This window comes from Phaethon aethereus (genome assembly GCF_964289735.1).
Source record: "Phaethon aethereus genome assembly, chromosome: 1".
In the NCBI taxonomy this organism is placed as follows: Eukaryota; Metazoa; Chordata; class Aves; order Phaethontiformes; family Phaethontidae; genus Phaethon; species Phaethon aethereus.
Window position 1 is genome coordinate 189,495,370 of NC_138575.1, and position 17,374 is coordinate 189,512,743.

The 17,374-nt window shown below is 43.3% G+C and overlaps 1 protein-coding gene across 1 annotated transcript in view; it reads left to right on the forward strand.

Moving 5' to 3' along the window:
• The window catches only part of COG3 (component of oligomeric golgi complex 3), a gene marked incomplete at its 5' end in the record, with an annotated part of 31,364 nt that extends 22,849 nt beyond the window's left edge, over positions 1–8,515 (forward strand). The window contains 6 exons of the mRNA XM_082003099.1: positions 1,658–1,746; positions 1,843–1,977; positions 3,196–3,271; positions 4,951–5,078; positions 6,189–6,287; positions 7,510–8,515. Coding sequence (XP_081859225.1) covers positions 1,658–1,746; positions 1,843–1,977; positions 3,196–3,271; positions 4,951–5,078; positions 6,189–6,287; positions 7,510–7,539 — 557 coding nt within the window. The 3' untranslated portion in view covers positions 7,540–8,515. The remainder of the gene's footprint in view (positions 1–1,657; positions 1,747–1,842; positions 1,978–3,195; positions 3,272–4,950; positions 5,079–6,188; positions 6,288–7,509) is intronic.
• Between the last annotated feature and the right edge of the window lie 8,859 nt (positions 8,516–17,374).

A 17,374-nucleotide genomic window follows, 5' to 3' on the forward strand; every position in this document is an offset into this window, starting at 1 on the left:
GAAAAATAGTTGGAAGCATGTCAAGTTTCTCTTCCATTCCTGAAGAGAAAGCTGAAAAAATCACTTTTCTTTCCTGCCGTCTAATATGCTGCTGTTTTAACTCTGAAGCAAGCAATTCTTACACTAACCATTTCACCTGTTGCATTTGAACATCAATGAAACCTCCTACCTGTTGAGTGGTTTCTAGTTGACTGGAGGTTAAAGGGCAAATATATCCTTTTGGTGTCTTGTCCTGGCTGACACACAAGTTTGTTCTCCATCTTCATTTACTTGAATAAATTTTTGTGCCAGCCAGTGCTTTGCAGATGGTAGTGGTAAGTAATGGAAAACACTTTCTTTATATTGGGGGGTGGTAGTGGTGTTGAAAAGGTATACATTGTGCTTAATTCTTAATGTCATGTAGCATAGGCCAGCAGGGCTTTTATATTTGGGATGAGTTGTAGAAGAAAAATAACATGGCTAATAGGAATTTTACTGTGTTCTTGCCAAGCTTTCTGCACATATATTTAAGATTTAATTTGGGATTTATAGACAAAGGGACATTGCTTAATGTAAAAGCCATGCTTCCGCTCAATTTTTTTTTTTTTAAAGTAGCATAATGCCAAGGTTCATGTAACTGAAGTATAGAGTGGAGAGAAGTGACTTTCACACTGACTAGCTCATAGGCTTCTAATCAAGAACTTAAGCTCTTTTTAGAATCAGTGAAGTTTCTGGGCAATAATTCAGAGAACAAAATGAATCTTTTTCTGCTGTCACTTTTAACTGTATAAGAGTGCAGATTCTTAGTGCAGTGCAAAACCTACATGCCTGTGTACCTGGTATTCCCTCTTTATTCAATGCCTTTGACAGCACTTCTTTAACTCGTATGTCTTGTTTCCCTACCATTGTTTCATACAGCAAGAGGGGTGCAAAATTGCTTTTGAAATGAAAAAAAAAAAAAAAAGGCAGATGGATGTGTAGCATGGTAAATGAATGACATTATGACAACAAGCCATACTGAAACTGTATTGATAATTTTCTTTTTCCCAATTTGACTAGATTTCAGGTTGACAACATCCTGTTAACACTATAGGAATAATTTCAGTACCTTGTGTTAATTACAGAGGAGTTGCTTTTCCTCCTTGGGACTTCTGTATAGACTGTAAACATTAGTGTGTATCAATGTGGATGTTTTGTGGTTTAGTCCTAACTAAAATAATTAAGCACAGAGGAAAACAGTGCCAGTTTTAAGTTACTTCATGCAACTGTACTTGATTTTCCCAAAATGCTGCATATTGTTCATAAATGCTTAACTACATAGCTTATGTAAAAGTCTTTCACTTGTAGATATAGTTATAAAAGGAAAAGAGCTCACACAGTTTGTGTGCTGATAGCACTACAGCTAGTATCAGTCATTTGTTAGGTTCATGTAATGTATTTAGCTGTTTAGACTGTGCAACTGTTAGATTCAGGTTTACCATAGGTACAGTTAAAGAATAGTGGATCAAGCTTTGTGCACGTGCACTTGTGCATCCACACCTAGCAGTTGTGGAATCATTGAAGTTACAGTCCTAATCGTGCTAGCCCATTTTTTATGTGTAAATGAGTGATTAAAATTTTTAATTCCTGGAGTTGAAGCCTATTTGACTTACAGTCTCAGTGACTTTCTGGTTCACAGATGCAGCTTTTAAAATCCTGAACCCTAAGACAGTTTCAAGATTTTTTAGACTAAACAGCAACAACGCCTTGATACAGTTCTTACTGGAGGTAATATGGAGTCTTACTGCATTAAGAAAAATGGGGTCATTTAAGTGGGTGGTGATCTCTGGCAAATAAAAAGGAGAGAATTGACTTCTGTTCCAGGGTACTCCAGAAATCAGAGAACATTATATCGACTCTAAGAAAGATGTAGATCGTCATCTGAAATCAGCTTGTGAGCAGTTTATTCAGCAGCAAACCAAACAGTTTATAGAACAGCTGGAGGAGTTCATGACAAAGGTACAAACATGTCATATGTTCGTTAACCTAAGTGAAATACTGATAGAACAAGGAAATTGGTATTTAAATCTGGTGTAGGAGAAGCTGCTAGTTCTGTCTGATTAGATGAAGATGATGGTATTTACCATTATAAGGTTGTGTTTCCCTTTAAGTTCCAACAACAATTTTCCGGGCATTTTTGAGATTAATGGATTAAAGGAACATGACATAGTTTGTTTTTAAAAGCAACCTTTATGCTCTTCAATCAAGAAGCTTTAGTGTTTCATTTAGTGAAAACAGGTCTGCGAAAGTTGGCAGGAGCTTTTCTGTTTGCAGGAAAAAGCCTACCTTGACTGAATTTGTAAGCCTTCAAAACCAGTCTTGGGTCATGTGTGTTCTTGAGGGAGGTCTTAGAGTATGGCTGTGAAGTGTGTTGAAAGTTTCTGATCTCAGCATGTTTTAAACCAGTGAGGTGCTTGCTGAGCACGACTTTCCTCCCAAGTCCTGTTTGTGAAAGAAATTCCTGATAACAGTTGGTCAGAAAGATGAGGCATCCTAGGGGATAGGAACAAAAAAGATGTCTTGTCACAATACACTTCTTTCTAGAACCTGTTCTAGAGCTCAGGATTTCTAGGCAGCTTGAGTCTATTACTGTTCACGCAGCATAATCTGGAAAATGGAAAGTGTGATATGGATCCTTATGTACTGAGAATCAGTGGCATGACATCTCAGAAATTGGGGCTACGGCATTGCACAGACATCACAAATATCCCAGCTGCTTTTTGGGGAGAATTTAGAAGATTACAGTATTAAATTTATTGATGCCTGTCATGCTGGGGTGGAGGGGCCAGTGGCATGCCTAAAATTTGGATTAGTAAACAGTGAGATTGATAGATTGTCCACATGATCCCAATGATTCATTGGGAATCTGGGGAGTTTGACTAACCTGCTTAAGTATAAATCTCTTTTGAGGTTTTGTATCCTTAAGTGCCTAAGTGTCTTTGTAAATTTAATCCTATTCTAAATTTTACTTCCAAGAAGCGATCATGGTTGTAATTTTGAATTGCATTTCTGTCAAGCTGATTCCCCTGTGTTTTGTTAAGTCAGGGCACAGAAGAGAGAGCGAGCACAGGGGATTCCTTACACTGCAGTGTCTGAGACTTGTGCAGTTGTTACTTGGTCACTTTGTTGTGAATTCAACTGAAAGAAACATGATTTTGTTGATTGTACTTGTTTTAGGTAGCTGCTTTAAAAACAACGGCCACTCAAGGAGGTCCCAAGTACAGCCTTTCGCAGCAACCTTGGGCGCAACCAGGTATTTACTTTGTTTTATATTCATGTTACCTCTGAGGTGCTTGTAGGCTAATAAAGCTATAATCATTTACTACTTTGAGACTTATTCTAAAAAATTCTCATCAAATGGAGTAAAAGACCCTTTCCATTCACCATTTTTGGTAGAGCAATATAAGCTGCATTATATGGGCACGAGTATTTCAGAATGTCATTTGTCTCTGTGCCTGACTTCTAAAATAGAGAAATCTGAAAATCTGTCCAGATTAATTTGGACTGTGAGGCACTGATTGACTTGGAAAAATTCTAAGTACCTAAGAACTGTCTACCTTTTTCTTGGAAAAACCTGCCTTCCATTTTTACCTGTGTGCTAGTTCAAATGTCTTAAGATACCTCTAAATCAAAACCTGACAAACTTCAGAATATGTATTTAATTGGTGCAGTAGATGAATGACTTGCGTATTTCTCAAGCTGTGACTGTTCTTGCATGAAAACAGCATTTCTGCAACTGCATACAGAATGTGCTTAAGGAATTATTTGATTACATTAAGATAAAGCTTTTGCTTTTATAGGAAAAAAAATGAATCTGCATTGAAGCTTTTATTGTCTGTACATTTGGTATCTACTTCCTTTTCAGTTTTCCTGTCACTGTGCAAAAATGGAATCCAGCTTTCGTTCCCTCTTAAGAATTCAAATGTGAATGCTTTGCAGGAACATTTGGAGTAATTTAGATGTTCCTGGGTTGTTTTGCTCTTCAAAGTTGTGCTTCTGGGTGACACTGAGAAATCTGATTATTCCAATTCATACATTGGAACTTTCTGTTGCATCATGTTCTTAAAATGCAAAGCTAGCCACGTTCATTCATAATTCAGTGCTGCTCCATGGGTCAGACACTCTCAAGGGCTAACTCGAGCTTCTACTTAACTTCTGCTTCTTCAGGAGTATTTTTAATGTTTGTTTGGAGATAATTATGTGTGTAGAGGCAGATCTAAGCAGACCTTCTGCTGCTTATTGGAGTCATTTGTCTTGGAAGCAGGAGCAGGCAGAAAATTTAGATACAGTAGAAGTTGAGGGGAAAAAAACCCAACAGACTATATTAACGTTGGTACTTTAAAGCTACGAAATGTATTTCTCCCCTGCCCTTTAAGCAAAGATCTTGTAAAATCATTAAAATACCCAGCAATAAAGAAGGAAGGTCATGTGTGAGAGAGGATTCCTGTCTGGTTGATTCAAAATCCAGATGGCTGTTGCAACCTTTCTTCTTACAGATGTGGCCTGTGGTCAGTGAGGAGAATTTATGATATGCTGGTCTCTTTACTAGCACTGTTTATTTCCCAGCAGTTTCTTTTCCAGGCAAGTTTTCTAGGGCCTATGTAGAACTTTGCTGTTGGAAGACTGTGACTTCAGGAACCTCAGGAAGATGTGGTAGTTTGCAGAAATGGGTTGGATGCATTTTCTGCAGGGAAAGAGAGACTGATGCCTTGAGTAGGTCCCAAAAGAAAAGCCTTGTCTGGAATGTTGTGGTCATATGATGAGTTGATGCTGCACAGCCCAGTCACCCCTTCCTCCCCTTTCACCTGAACCTGTGGTTACGATCAGCCCCAGTAAAGTGGAGGGGGCTGATCGTAACCGTATTCTGGAGCGTAGATTTCAACTAGCAGAATGCCATTTTAGCCTATTAAGCATATTTTCTTTTACTTTCAGCAAAGATCAACGATCTGGTCTCTTCCACTTATAAGACAATAAAAACAAAGCTGCCGTCAACGTTACGAAGCATGTCGTTATACTTGTCCAATAAAGATACAGAATTAATTTTGTTTAAGCCAGTGAGGGTGAGTATTGCTAGATGTGCTTCAGCATGTTTTCCTGTAGGTGTTGGCCCTTCATTTAGTTAAAGTCTTTAAACACATTTTGTGGGATCTTTCACCTTCTATTTCTGTGTCTGTATGGTTATATGTATGATATATCTATATAAATGTATATATGCATATATTTATAAGTGTATATATACAGACACACATACATACCTGTATCTCTGTAGTTATTCTAGGCTACCAGTCCAGGCAGTACACATGTGACAAATACCATGCATGTGTAATAGTGAACAGACTATTATAGTCACTGTGGTGTCCCTGATCTGAGAAGCCTGTTGAAAAGACACATGAATAAATAAAAAATAAATCTAATAATATAGAATCATTAAGGTTGGAAAGGACCTCTAAGACTATCAAGTCCAACCATCAACCGAACACCACCATGCCCACTAAACCATGCCCCAAAGTGCCACATCTACATGTTGTTTGAACACAAACATTCAAAATATTCAAAAATGTGTTTTATAATATGTTTACCGTAAAAAAAAAAAAAAGGGGGGGGGGCAAACAAAACAACCGCAAAACAGCTGTCCTGCTGTCCATTGTACTCAGCCTACATAAGGGACACACGTCACAGGGAAGTAACTGGTTCTGTTCATGCTGCACATCTTCCGCTTGGCACCATACGAGCTACTGTAAAGAAAATTTAACTCTGTCCTGGTCAAAACCAGTACAGCTCGCTCAGTTATGCATGGGCAGAAACACTGGAGACAGAGAGGATGATACAGATTCAATGGGGGATGATACAGATTCAATGGGACACCCACTGTAAATGCACCAGAAAGAACCAAGCTTGAGTTTTAAGGTTCCAGGTTAAGTCTGTAGGACTCAGTGTTTCAGCTTAGCACATCTTAGCTGAAGTTTTTATCTCACAGCCAACGTGGATTCCTTGTGGCTGTTTTGGGGTTTGTTTTAGAAAAACAGCTCTTAAAACTCGACTGCTTCTCCCTACCTGGTCACTATAGTAGCTATTCCATGTACATTGTGCTTATTCTGGTTCATATTTCAGATGGGTGTTGTGTTTTTTTTAATACTGATTTTTTTTTTTTTTCTTCTTACCTTTAAAAGAACAACATTCAGCAAATGTTCCAGAAACTCCACACTTTGTTAAAGGAAGAATTTAGTAATGAAGATCTCCAGATCGTAGCTTGTCCTTCCATGGAACAGGTATATATTGAAGCTCCCTGTTTTATCTCTTGCTCTTTCATGTGACTGGGTTTTTTAAACATTATTTTTTTCATTTGTAGTATTTGCAGTGTTCAGAATCTTTATTTATTTATTATCGCCCTTAATCCTGAATGATTAAACTAAGGCCTTTATCTGAACTCTAGGCTTTCAGCTAAAAGGGGGTTTTGTTGTTGCTTTTTTTTTTTTAATGAATATCCAATAGAGTTTTTAAACTGAAGGTGCTGATTGATGCTGCTGGGGATTGAGTTGTACAACATCATGGTAGAGTCTTGCCATTTCTGGGCATTGTCTTTTCAGAGAGATATCAAAGCTAGTGGATATGCTTTCAAAAAGCCTCCATGTGTGAAGGTAGTCTTGCCTTTGACAAATACAAAAAGCATCAATTTTTACATTTAGGAGGCATGAGAAAGAATTACAAGAATTCATTTGAAGTAAATTGCATTGGGAAAATGTGCAGATATTTGTGGAAATGTAACACTACATAATAAGTTCTTTAGTCTCAGAGATGATCGGGGTCAGGAATTCTCTGTATTAGGATGCTCTGCCAGAAACCAAGTAGGTTTTTAAAAATCTCACTTTGACCTTAGTGTCGAGGGAATGCGGACAGAATCATGATTATCCCAGGTTGCCAATATTTAAACGGAAAATCTAGTTTACGGGTTAAAAGACAGTGCCTGCACTGAATGTGGCCATAGGGATATGTGATACCTGTCCTGGAGCACAGAGTAGGAGTGATGCACTGGAAGGAGGTGGGGTCATCCTGGAGGAGGTGGCTTCCTCTAATTGTTTATCTGTTAATCCTTAGGATCACTTCTCCTGCAAACTGAAATGTATGGGAAACCGTGTTGTAATCTGTGGGAAACAAGTATCATGAAGGATCCCAAATGTGTTTCAGATATCTAAGATGAATGTTAACATTTTTTGCCAGTGCGCATATTTTTGGGGGGATTCATGGACAAAGCACGAAGTCATCTTAGAAACTTTGACACAGTATGTTGTAATGGCTGAAATGACTAGTCAGCGTGGTCAACAATTGCATTTTAAAAAGCCTGTGAGTAGGCATTTGACTGGAAATGTTGGCTGGTTGTTTTGTAGCTGTCTTCTCCTGATTTGTCTAAGACTCTTTAAAGGTTAAAATATAAGACATCAGTTCTGAAACTTAGCTGCTCTGTCTAATGTAGGCTTTCCTTTTGCCTTTCAGGTGAACTTACTTTTATCGATGTCCAAGTAGCCCAACAGTGAGGCTGCTTGAAAGAAGCTTCAACTGAATGCCAGGCAGTGAAGGGAGTGCAAAGACACTTGCTTGAAGTAAACGAAGGATCCCACTGTGCAGTCCAGTCTGCATCAAAACTATCCAGGCTGCTTAACCCTGTTTAAGGAAAAAAAAGAAAAAAAAACCCCCATCAAACAGTTTTATTGATTTATTAAAGGTCTTCCTGTTCATTGGCTTGAGAAGGGGGAGGCAGGGGAGAAAACAAAACAAAAATCCCTTTGCTGATCACTCTTATGGAAGCTCAGTTACTGCCTTATCCAGATGTTTTCAGAGCTGAAATCCTGGTTTTTTAATGTAAAAACATTTCTCACTTTCCTTTAATAAGCTGATGTATGCAGTGAAAAGCTGCACTTTCAGAGACACGCTGGAAATAAAGCACAGGGAGTCAAATGGGAGCGGTAATAGGTACTTGCAATGTTTGGAGATAAGCACATTGGTAAGACAATTTGACTTAAGCAGGCATGCTCTGATTTTTTTTTAACTCACCTGAAAATTCACGTGTAATCCACCACGTGCTTGAACATAATTCAGAGGTTCTTAGGGAAAGTTTATTTCCTGCATGTGAAGCATTTCTTGAAACACTGGCTGTGCTCTTTTTCTGATACTGTTGTGACTGGGAGCTGTGAGGTCTGACAAGTTTCTTGCTCTAACCTTGCTCCATGTAAAGAATCACAGTTCCTTGAGATTTGCAATGGAAAACTGTGCAATATAATCTCTGTTCTTTTTGAAGGCGCTGCATGTTTTCAGATGCTTTACTGCAAAGCTTAGCATTGAGATTCTCAGGTACTTAGTTTTAGGTTAGAGTTTTTTTGGCCTTACCCAAGATCAAATGGTAGCGTGCGTTGTTTAAAGTGGGGACTGGAACTTGTACAGCCTTTGCGCACTAGAGTAAGTGCTGATAGGGGTAGGTGGGGATGCCAGAAACTGAATGTGCAAGCCTGTCAAATCAGCAGTGTAAACAGGGGATAAGTACTCGGTAACTGGTAAGGAATGCACGGTGTCCGGTATTCATTAATTGGTCATTATTTCGGAAACCTGAACGCTATGAACACTTGACCGTTAATGGAACGAAACACTACAAGCAGCTTTAGGGTGTGTCAGTGTGTAAGTCTTTGTTGTGCAGTACTGCAAAAGAAAAATGTAGCGACTTACATGGCAGACTTTTAACTTATTTATAAAACCTGTTCTGTAGTGTTAAATATGTAGAAATTTCCATGCACATCAGTGGTGTTTTGCTTTAATAATTTTCCTGTTACAAATCACATGGCTGGAGACTAAGATGGTAGGATTTAAAGCTACCATGAGAAGTGTTGCAGCAGTGGTGCTGAGGTACATAAATGGTACTCATAGGACCTTACATGACTCCTTAAAAATTAACTAAAGGAACTAACAAGGAAGAAAACTTGCCCTTTCTTTTCACTTATGTAGAAATACAGGCTGTAAAATAATGTCCAGCACATTGTAATATATGTATATTTGTTTTTTATAAAGTTTTACAGAAGGACTGCATGGTCGCTGTACAGAGTTATGACTGACTTAATAGAGACATTGTATGGAACAGACGTGAAGGAAGGGTAAACCGTTGCAGTAGTCACTCCTGTGCTTAGGATCTTTTCTCTCTTAGGGTACCTGGAGAGCTCTAGGACAGCTGGTTGAAAGATGAGAAGAGCAATCAGTTTATACAGCCTGTTTGCTAAACGAACATTTGTTTAAACATGTACAGTTTCAGATATTTACGTTTACAAATAGTGTAAATACTTTCAAAAGATTAATTTAAGATGCTTTATATTATCTGACTAGAAACTTGCTGTTTTTAATTTTTTAAAATAAAAATGTTGCCTCCTATTTTGGTCTAAGAGTAAAGCTTTATTCTGTATCCTGAGGCTTGTCTGTCAAGATAACTAATGCAGAGGCAATAAACATCCTGTAAGCACAGGCAGTGCATTGTGGAGAAGTGTTCTTTTTCAGCAGTAAAAGAATTGACTTTATTTGGCACAGATATATACCTGAGTGCTGAATGTACAGCTAATTGTTAAAGTAATGCCTCTTTATGGTTATAATAAAAGTAAATTTGTATTTTCTTTACTGACAAACGATCTTGTGTGACTAAATGGTCTCTTTGCTTGCAATTTTGTTAGGGGAAGGAACCACAACTGTAATACCAGAACATATTTTAACCAGTTGGCTTTTACAAAGAGAAAACTTGGGAGCTGGTGGCAGAAATTCTTGTTCTTGTTGCCTGGTTACTCAGACTCATCTACCCATGGTTTCTCATTACCACATACTGTTCTTCTGGCCCTTGGGATTGTAGAAACGCATCATGCAGAGGCTTGTGGTCTGTCCCCTGTAATGTCAGCGTGAAGCTTCCCTTTACCCTTTGGCTTTCACAATGTCATTTGAATGAACTAATCTAAGGAAAAATGCTGCTTTCTTGTGGAATTCAGCTTCTATCTGTCTGGTTATGGGGTAGCAATGTGTGACCATTGCTCCCTAGGCTCTTGGAGCCTCCTAAAGAGGTTTGGTCCTCTGGATTGTCTCTCATAAATGAAGTGAATGCCAAAGCAGCTGGCCAGGCTTTCGTGCTTCTTTTTGTACAACGATGATGTGTGCAGCACAGCTTATGCTGTGTCGGGTGTTTTCCAAGCAAAGCCAATAGTTCCTTCCTCAGACTGTGCATGTCTGGTGTTGACAAAGTGATGTGGGTAGGAAAAGGGGAAAAATGTCTGTGCTGCTGAAGCAACTCCTGTGGTGACTGCAGGTAAATCCAGCCCTGTGTCCACAAATGCTGCTTTTTTCCTACCCTCGTGCATTTTTATCCTCATTGAACTCTAAAATTAAGCCTACACTGTGGAGCAAATCAGATCTTTGATATAAAGACCTCTGAAGAGAACAAAACCCCCCAAAATTGGTTGGCTCCTTCCAGTGGTGGCCAACCATGCCACTAAACCATGAGACTTACCATCTGCCACCAGCTGGAGCCCTGACACCCAAGAGGCCCTTCATCTTCCCTCTCTTGGATTACCCTTGGTCCCTCTACCCCAGCTGCTGTTTGTCATCCTCTCTCCACCAGCATGTGGGTCTCTGGCCGAGAGCCAAAGCAAGGTCGTCAGTTACACTTGGTACAGCAAGTTCCCAGAGTCCAGTTCATCACCTGCAGGAAGGAAGCCATCTCCTTCAAAGTACTGCACTTCGGTGTATAACCCCACTGATCATGCGACGATCCATCAAGTGCTTTCACATGAGACGAGCTTGGTGTTACAAGGACTTGATGTACGGGAAGATAGGCACCATGAGCTTGAAAAAAGGAGCTTTATTTTCATTGCAAAGTGACTGTTATCACCTTGATGAAGGAAAAGTTGATCTGAAATGCTGATGTAACTGCTTGCTGCGAGTCTTAATATCTTCATTTCAGTATTTCATGCAGACAGAAGGTGATGAAACACAAGGAGTGATATCACTGACAGAGGGGTTGCCAAAAGTATTGCAACATCATCTGTATTTTGGACAGCAGGCTCCTGAGCGGAATCTTTTTAGACTGAAGGAAGAGCTCAGCTCCTCTTCGCTTTCTGGCCACTTAAGTAGGTGACTTGTCTCTGGGTCTTTCAGCTGCAGAGAGAGCCTGTGCAAAGCAGAGAGCGTTAATGCTGAACCCCCTGAAGGGAGGCCGAGTGGGAGAGCATCCCTTGTAACCCAACCTTTCACACTTACCTGTGTAGTGTGTCCAGGCTGCCCTTTCCCTCCATGCTCATGGAGCACACTAACCCTACAGCTCCCCTTTGGAGGTGATCCTCTTCCAGTGCACGTACAAGGGGAATGAGGAGATAAACTCATGGCTCTAGCCTCCTTTGGTGGGAGTGGGCTGCCCAGAAGTAGTGGGGCAAGGAAGTTGACTTCCTTACCTAATGTAGCAATGAGTCTTGAGAAGAAGTCTGAATTTTTGGGATGGAAGAGCCAGTGCTTTATGATTCTGCCTACTGACCTCCAGTTGTTGTCACCTCTCTGAATAGCTACCCCAGATGTCTGTTTCCATTATCAGTACATTTGTGGCCATGTATAGACTATTGCTATGAGGGCTATCAACATTTGGTTTGTGCCTGCACCAGGGAAGACAACTGGAATCCTCCAACCAAGCATGAGCTCCTGGTGACGTGTGACCTGTGTTTCAGAGCTGAGCAGCTGTGTTTGCGTCCAGCGGAGGACAGGGATGCACACCAGTAAGGTGTGGCACAGAGCAAGGGCTAAGTCCCAGCCAAAACAGCATTTCCACCTCCAGGGAAGGGCCAGAGGTGGGAAACCTGAGTGACAGCAAATACCAAAGGATTTTGGTGCTTTTCTCCCCTGATGCTTGTTTCATGTTAAGTGAAATGCTGTTTAGATAAAATCAGGAGTTTTGTGTTTGTATTGACATTTAATATAAATGTTTTGAAAAGAAATAGTGTTTCAGAACGAATTTGTGCGACGTGCTGTTCTTGCCCTTTAGCAACAGCATTTCAATCTTATCTAAATGCTTTCCTGAAAGGGAATTTCATTAAGATTCACACAGGCAGGAAATTTGCTTTTTGATGAAACAGTGATTTTTTCCACCTGAAAGTTTGTGGCCAGTGCCATGCAGCAGCCCCCAGCTTATCTCCGCCAGGCCATTTCCCTGCTGCTGCTGCTTTCCAACCAGCTGGTAGGCAAGAGCTGGACAGGCAGGGCTCCCACAGCAAGTGCTCACCGTGAGCCAGGACCCCACATCGAAACCGATGGGATCACCGCAGCTGGCGAATGGCACATCGATTTGGTCCGGAGCCAGGAGTTGAAAGGTGATGTGGCTGTTTAGTTTCATGGTGATGGACTGGAAAGGAGGGCTGTGAGCGTGATGGCATTTCCAGTGCTTCTGGCTGGCGCCTGCCTGGTCCAAGGAGATTCCAGTGCAGGGATCCAGGGTGGCCCTGGGGACAAATGCAAACCTGGATGAATCCAGAGCCAACAACTTCCCAGTCCCAAATGCTATCTGTTGTCTGCGGTTCACAGAATCATTAAGGCTGGAAAAGATCTTAGAGATCATCAAGTCTAACCGTTAACCCAACACCACCATGCCCACTAAACCATGTCCCAAAATGCCATGTCCACACGTTTTTTTGAACACTTCTAGTGATGGTGACTCCACCACCTCCCTGGGCAGCCTGTTCCAATGCCTGACCACCCTCTCGGTGAAGAAATTTTTCCTAATATCCAATCTAAACCTCCCCTGGTGCAACTTGAGGCCATTTCCTCTTGTCCTATCACTAGTTACTTGGGAGAAGAGACCAACACCCACCTCACCACAACCCCCTTTCAGGTAGTTGCAGAGAGCGATAAGGTCTCCCCTCAGCCGCCTCTTCTCCAGGCTGAACAACCCCAGTTCCCTCAGCCGCTCCTCATCAGACTTGTGCTCCAGACCCCTCACCAGCTTCGTTGCCCTTCTCTGGACACACAAAAAAGATGTTGGACCAAACTTCTTATTTTTGCTGTCCAAGAGTCACTGCTGGGATCTGATGCATCAGGTCAGGGATTGGTTTTTGGTAACAGTTTTTTGTCCTGCCATAAAAGCACGCTACAGGAATCGGCTTGCCCCTGGGAGAGCAACGAGTCCCCGAAGGGCAGAGAAAATCCTCGGGCAGAGCGTGGGCTGTGTGAGTGCCCCTCTTCCTATTGCACCTCTACATCTTCTGAAAGTCCACAGACATGGTAATTTCTTTTGCTCTGGTAATGTTTATGCTAAAAACAAGTCCTCTGTGTGTGCATGTGTGGTCATGCGTGTGGCTGGGTGTGGGAAATGGCCTTGCCAAACTACAAAGGAAGGAGAAACGCAGCGTATGGAGGAAAACAGCCCCTATTTACAGCATATAAATACAAATCGATACTCCCCGTCTCATGACAGCCGGGCAGGTGGCTCTGGGCGCTGGAGCATCCCCCCAGCCGTGGCACGTGGGGAGTTTTTATCATTCACGGCGTGTGTTACGTTGAGTTTTTCCTGCCTAAGCATGAACTGGGCTGTGAGTGTGGCTTGGCCTCCCCCAGTGTTACCTCGTGCTGCAGCTCGGAAAAAACAGCAGGAAAAAATAATAAAAATCTAACTTTGCAGCTGTGATGTGCTACAGCTCTGGCTGTGGACAAGCCTGAGCTGGTCCGTGTGTGGGACAGACGACCTGCCCACAGGCTGCCGGTTTTCTGTTTTCCTCTCATCAAAGCTATCATATTCTTTTTATAAATATCAGAGTGGTCACTTAGCGTTGCCCTTCATTTACAGGTGCTGGGAGAGGCTGGGAGGGTCGTAGCAGCCTGCTCCAGCTCCGCGGCAAGCTGGCAGCCAGCGTGTGGCTAATGCCGACGGGGAGCGTGTGGCCCAGTGGGGCTGGGAGAGCCCCATGGCCAGGCCAATGATGGTTTAGTGCTGCTAGGGATCACCTCCATGCCGGGCTGTAAAATCCTGGCTGCTGTGTGATGGATGAAGGGCCGACATGTCTGCAGGCGAACGGTAGGACTGCAGGAGTCTAATAGAAGCGTTATTGCAAAAGCTATTTAAAATGATTTGTAATAGCCAGTTAGACATTTAAGATGTCCATTAATTAGTCTCAGCACAGGGAGGACTTGTAAAACTGAGATGGGATTTACTGATTCCTCCAAATCCTAGCTTTCCGAAGGGAAACTTTGGAGACTGGGGATGGGGTGTGGAAAATTACTATTTGATGGATCAAATGACAGCAGTTTTTACTAAAGCCATCAGTCACCTCATATTACAACTTAGACTGCAAGAAATTGGTCACCTAAGACATTCTTTGGTAAGGAACACTCACTGGATATGAGAAACTAACCAGAAGCAATGTGACCTCAAGCTAACCTACTCTGGCTATCGCGGTTTCCCTTCGCATGCAGATAATAAGCCCATGTTTTTTCCAGCGTGGCCACCTGGGGCTGTACGAGAAACCAGTAAAGTAGATGTGCCCTCATCTCTGCACTGTAATGGGGCCAAAACACCACGATGGCCATGTGGCCAACCTTGGCCGAGATCATTTCTCATGCTGGGGTCTCTGGACCAATGTCAAGGGCAATTGAGATAGGGCAATCCCCAAGTGTCCTTGTGCCATGCACGGTGCCTGCACCCGGCACCTTGGTGCACAACATGAGAAGCTGCTGTTGTGCCCTTCCTCCTTTTCATGCACTTTCACATAGAAAATAATAAAACTGGAATAAAAAAATTAAGACGCTTTCAGCATGCCTTAAAGCCCTGAGGTGCCACCAGGGGGGGTTGGGACTGAGCTGGGACTCAGTGTCACCTCTGGGCTTGCACTTACCAGAGGTGACCATCAGGGTGGAAGCAGATCCAGTGGCCATGGCTCCGGAAGGCAGCCCTGATCCCCAAGTAACTGCTGTCTTCCAGGATGCAATAGGTGAACAGGGCTTCCTCAGAGAACATGATGAGAGTGGCCACATTGCCTGATGGATAGCTGAGAAACAGTTAAGGAGAGACGAGTCCCTAGAAAGCGCACAGAAAGCATGCTTTGAAAGAAAACCATCATCAGACAGTGTCTGGGGGGAAATGACCCAAGCCTCCACCACCTTTCGGACAGCCAACCCCAAGACAACCAGCTCTGTAGACCATATTTCCTTGAAAGAGCTGCATGAGTTGCATAGCTGGCCCAAGAGGCTGAGGCAGGTTACCCCAAAGGAGGAGGTCATGGTGATCCATCTCGAGGCAGGGCTTTTCCGTGGCTGCCCCCCTCAAACGCCATTACTGCTGGGTACTAAACCTGACCACTTCCACCTGGGAGCAGGAGAAAAACTGTCCATCAGGATAACATAGGCTCAGGTGAACAGCAGGAGCAAAACCAAGGGGGTGAGAGGCAGGCAGGGGTTGGGGGGAGCATCGTGGGGATGCCTGCCCACACACGGGGGACAGGGATGCTCTGCCCCAGGCTCCTTCTCCCTGCACCAGTGCCAACCCCAGGGCACCAGCAAGCAAGACGGTCACACTCTGCACTTTCACCCTAGCCTTGGGGGTTTTTTGTTAACTTACTTTTTGATTAAAGACTTTTAAATAACTGAGGAAGACTCATGCTTCACTTCTGTGTTTTCACATTTCAAGAACAAAGCTCAGCTCTTCTTATTTTATGTTATTAGCTGCTCTCTGATGATATAAGTTACCAAGAGCCCTCTTTCCGTCAGACGCACAAGTAATTTATCCTGCAACGTACTGACAAGCAAAATAGAAACATTTCTTTGCTAAGGGCTTAGGTCCCAGCGTTAGAGGGGAGCTGGGTTTAATGCTAATAGGAATAAGCAGCATTCCTGCCTGCTCCTCCGGGAAGAACGGAGAGCAGCCTGGAGATGGGGGCGAGCGGGGAGACCTTGCTGTTTAACATCACCGTCACAAGCAGCAGCTAATTCTCGCGTGCGGAAAGGGGCTGGGGCTCGGGTTTTGTCCGTCGCGGGGACCAGAGGGTCTCGCCCGCAGCAGCTCCCGGGTGGAGGCTGACTCCAGCCGTAGCTGCGGCACTAACTTCTAACCTGAAGATGCACGCTCTGGCTCTGCGTGATAGCTAAGAGCTACTTGCTGGTTGTTAGGGATGGAGGAGAACAAAAAAGCAACAAACCGACGATTTTGTTGCCGCTTTAATTTTTCAGGCTTTTTATGAGACTAAGAAGACAGACAGTCCCAGGCAGGAGGTTTTGCTACCCCTATATTTCAGGAGGGGAGAGCAGTGTAAGGCGCTTCTATGTCGAAAATAAAAAAGCCAACAAAAGCACTGATTGTGTGATAAATCACAGGTAATTTTCTTGCACGCCTGCAGAAACTGCAATGCTGTCTGGCTTGGGAAGGGAGAGGAGAGGCAGGGGAGGGAGGAGAGGAGCCGTGCTGCAGGGAGCTGGGCTGGTGGGGGGGTCCTATCCAGCCCCCGGTTGATGGGACAGACCCCCAGTCTCCACTTGCCCTCCCGGGGTCAGCGGGGCTGGGACAATAGGCCCTGGCGAGCTGCTTCTCATGGCAGCTGGGGTGGAGGGGACACCACGTCCCTTGCTGGACGCAGCGGTGATGTTCCTACCGATGAATTCAAGGCTGCCTGGGCCCTGTAAAGCTTTTGCCCGTGCTGTTAAATTGTTGGATTTGGGATTGGCCTGGGACCAGCACCCCGAGCGATTCCTAGCTAAAGAGCCTGGGTCTGACCCCGCTAGGCAGCTTGGATAGGGCAGCCTGGTTTGGAGGGTAGGAGAAATGAATGGTATGGAAGTGAGTAGAGCAGGGTTTGAGGCTTCAGTATGGGTGGGGATCACTGACTTGGGGGGTTAATCGCTGACTTGGGGATTGCAGCCCTCAAACTGCATAGGATGCTCCAGAAGTAAAACACTTTATACACACTCACCATCCCAGTAAAACCCCAGGGAGGCCAGACTCTGCTTTCCATCTCAGCCACGAACACCTGATTAAGTCCATCTTCAAACAGCCACAAGTTGGTATGTCCCATCAACTTAGTGCACCCACTGATAATCATTTTAATGTTTTGCTGAATCAAGATCTTCTCCATATCACGTAGGAGATATCTAAATGTGCTTGACTGGAACCACAGGACTCTCCTGGGGTATGAGCAAACCCAACACTGTGCAGCTCTCTACAATCCCTGCCTGAAAAGCAACAAGAAGAGATCCAACCTTAAGTGCTCCACAACAAAATCACTGTCTGGCTCCACTAGGTCTTCCAGAGGTGCTGATGTCAGTCGGTGCTTTTTGAAAGGGGCAATTTTCAGTCTGAGGGTGTATTCGTTTTATTTTG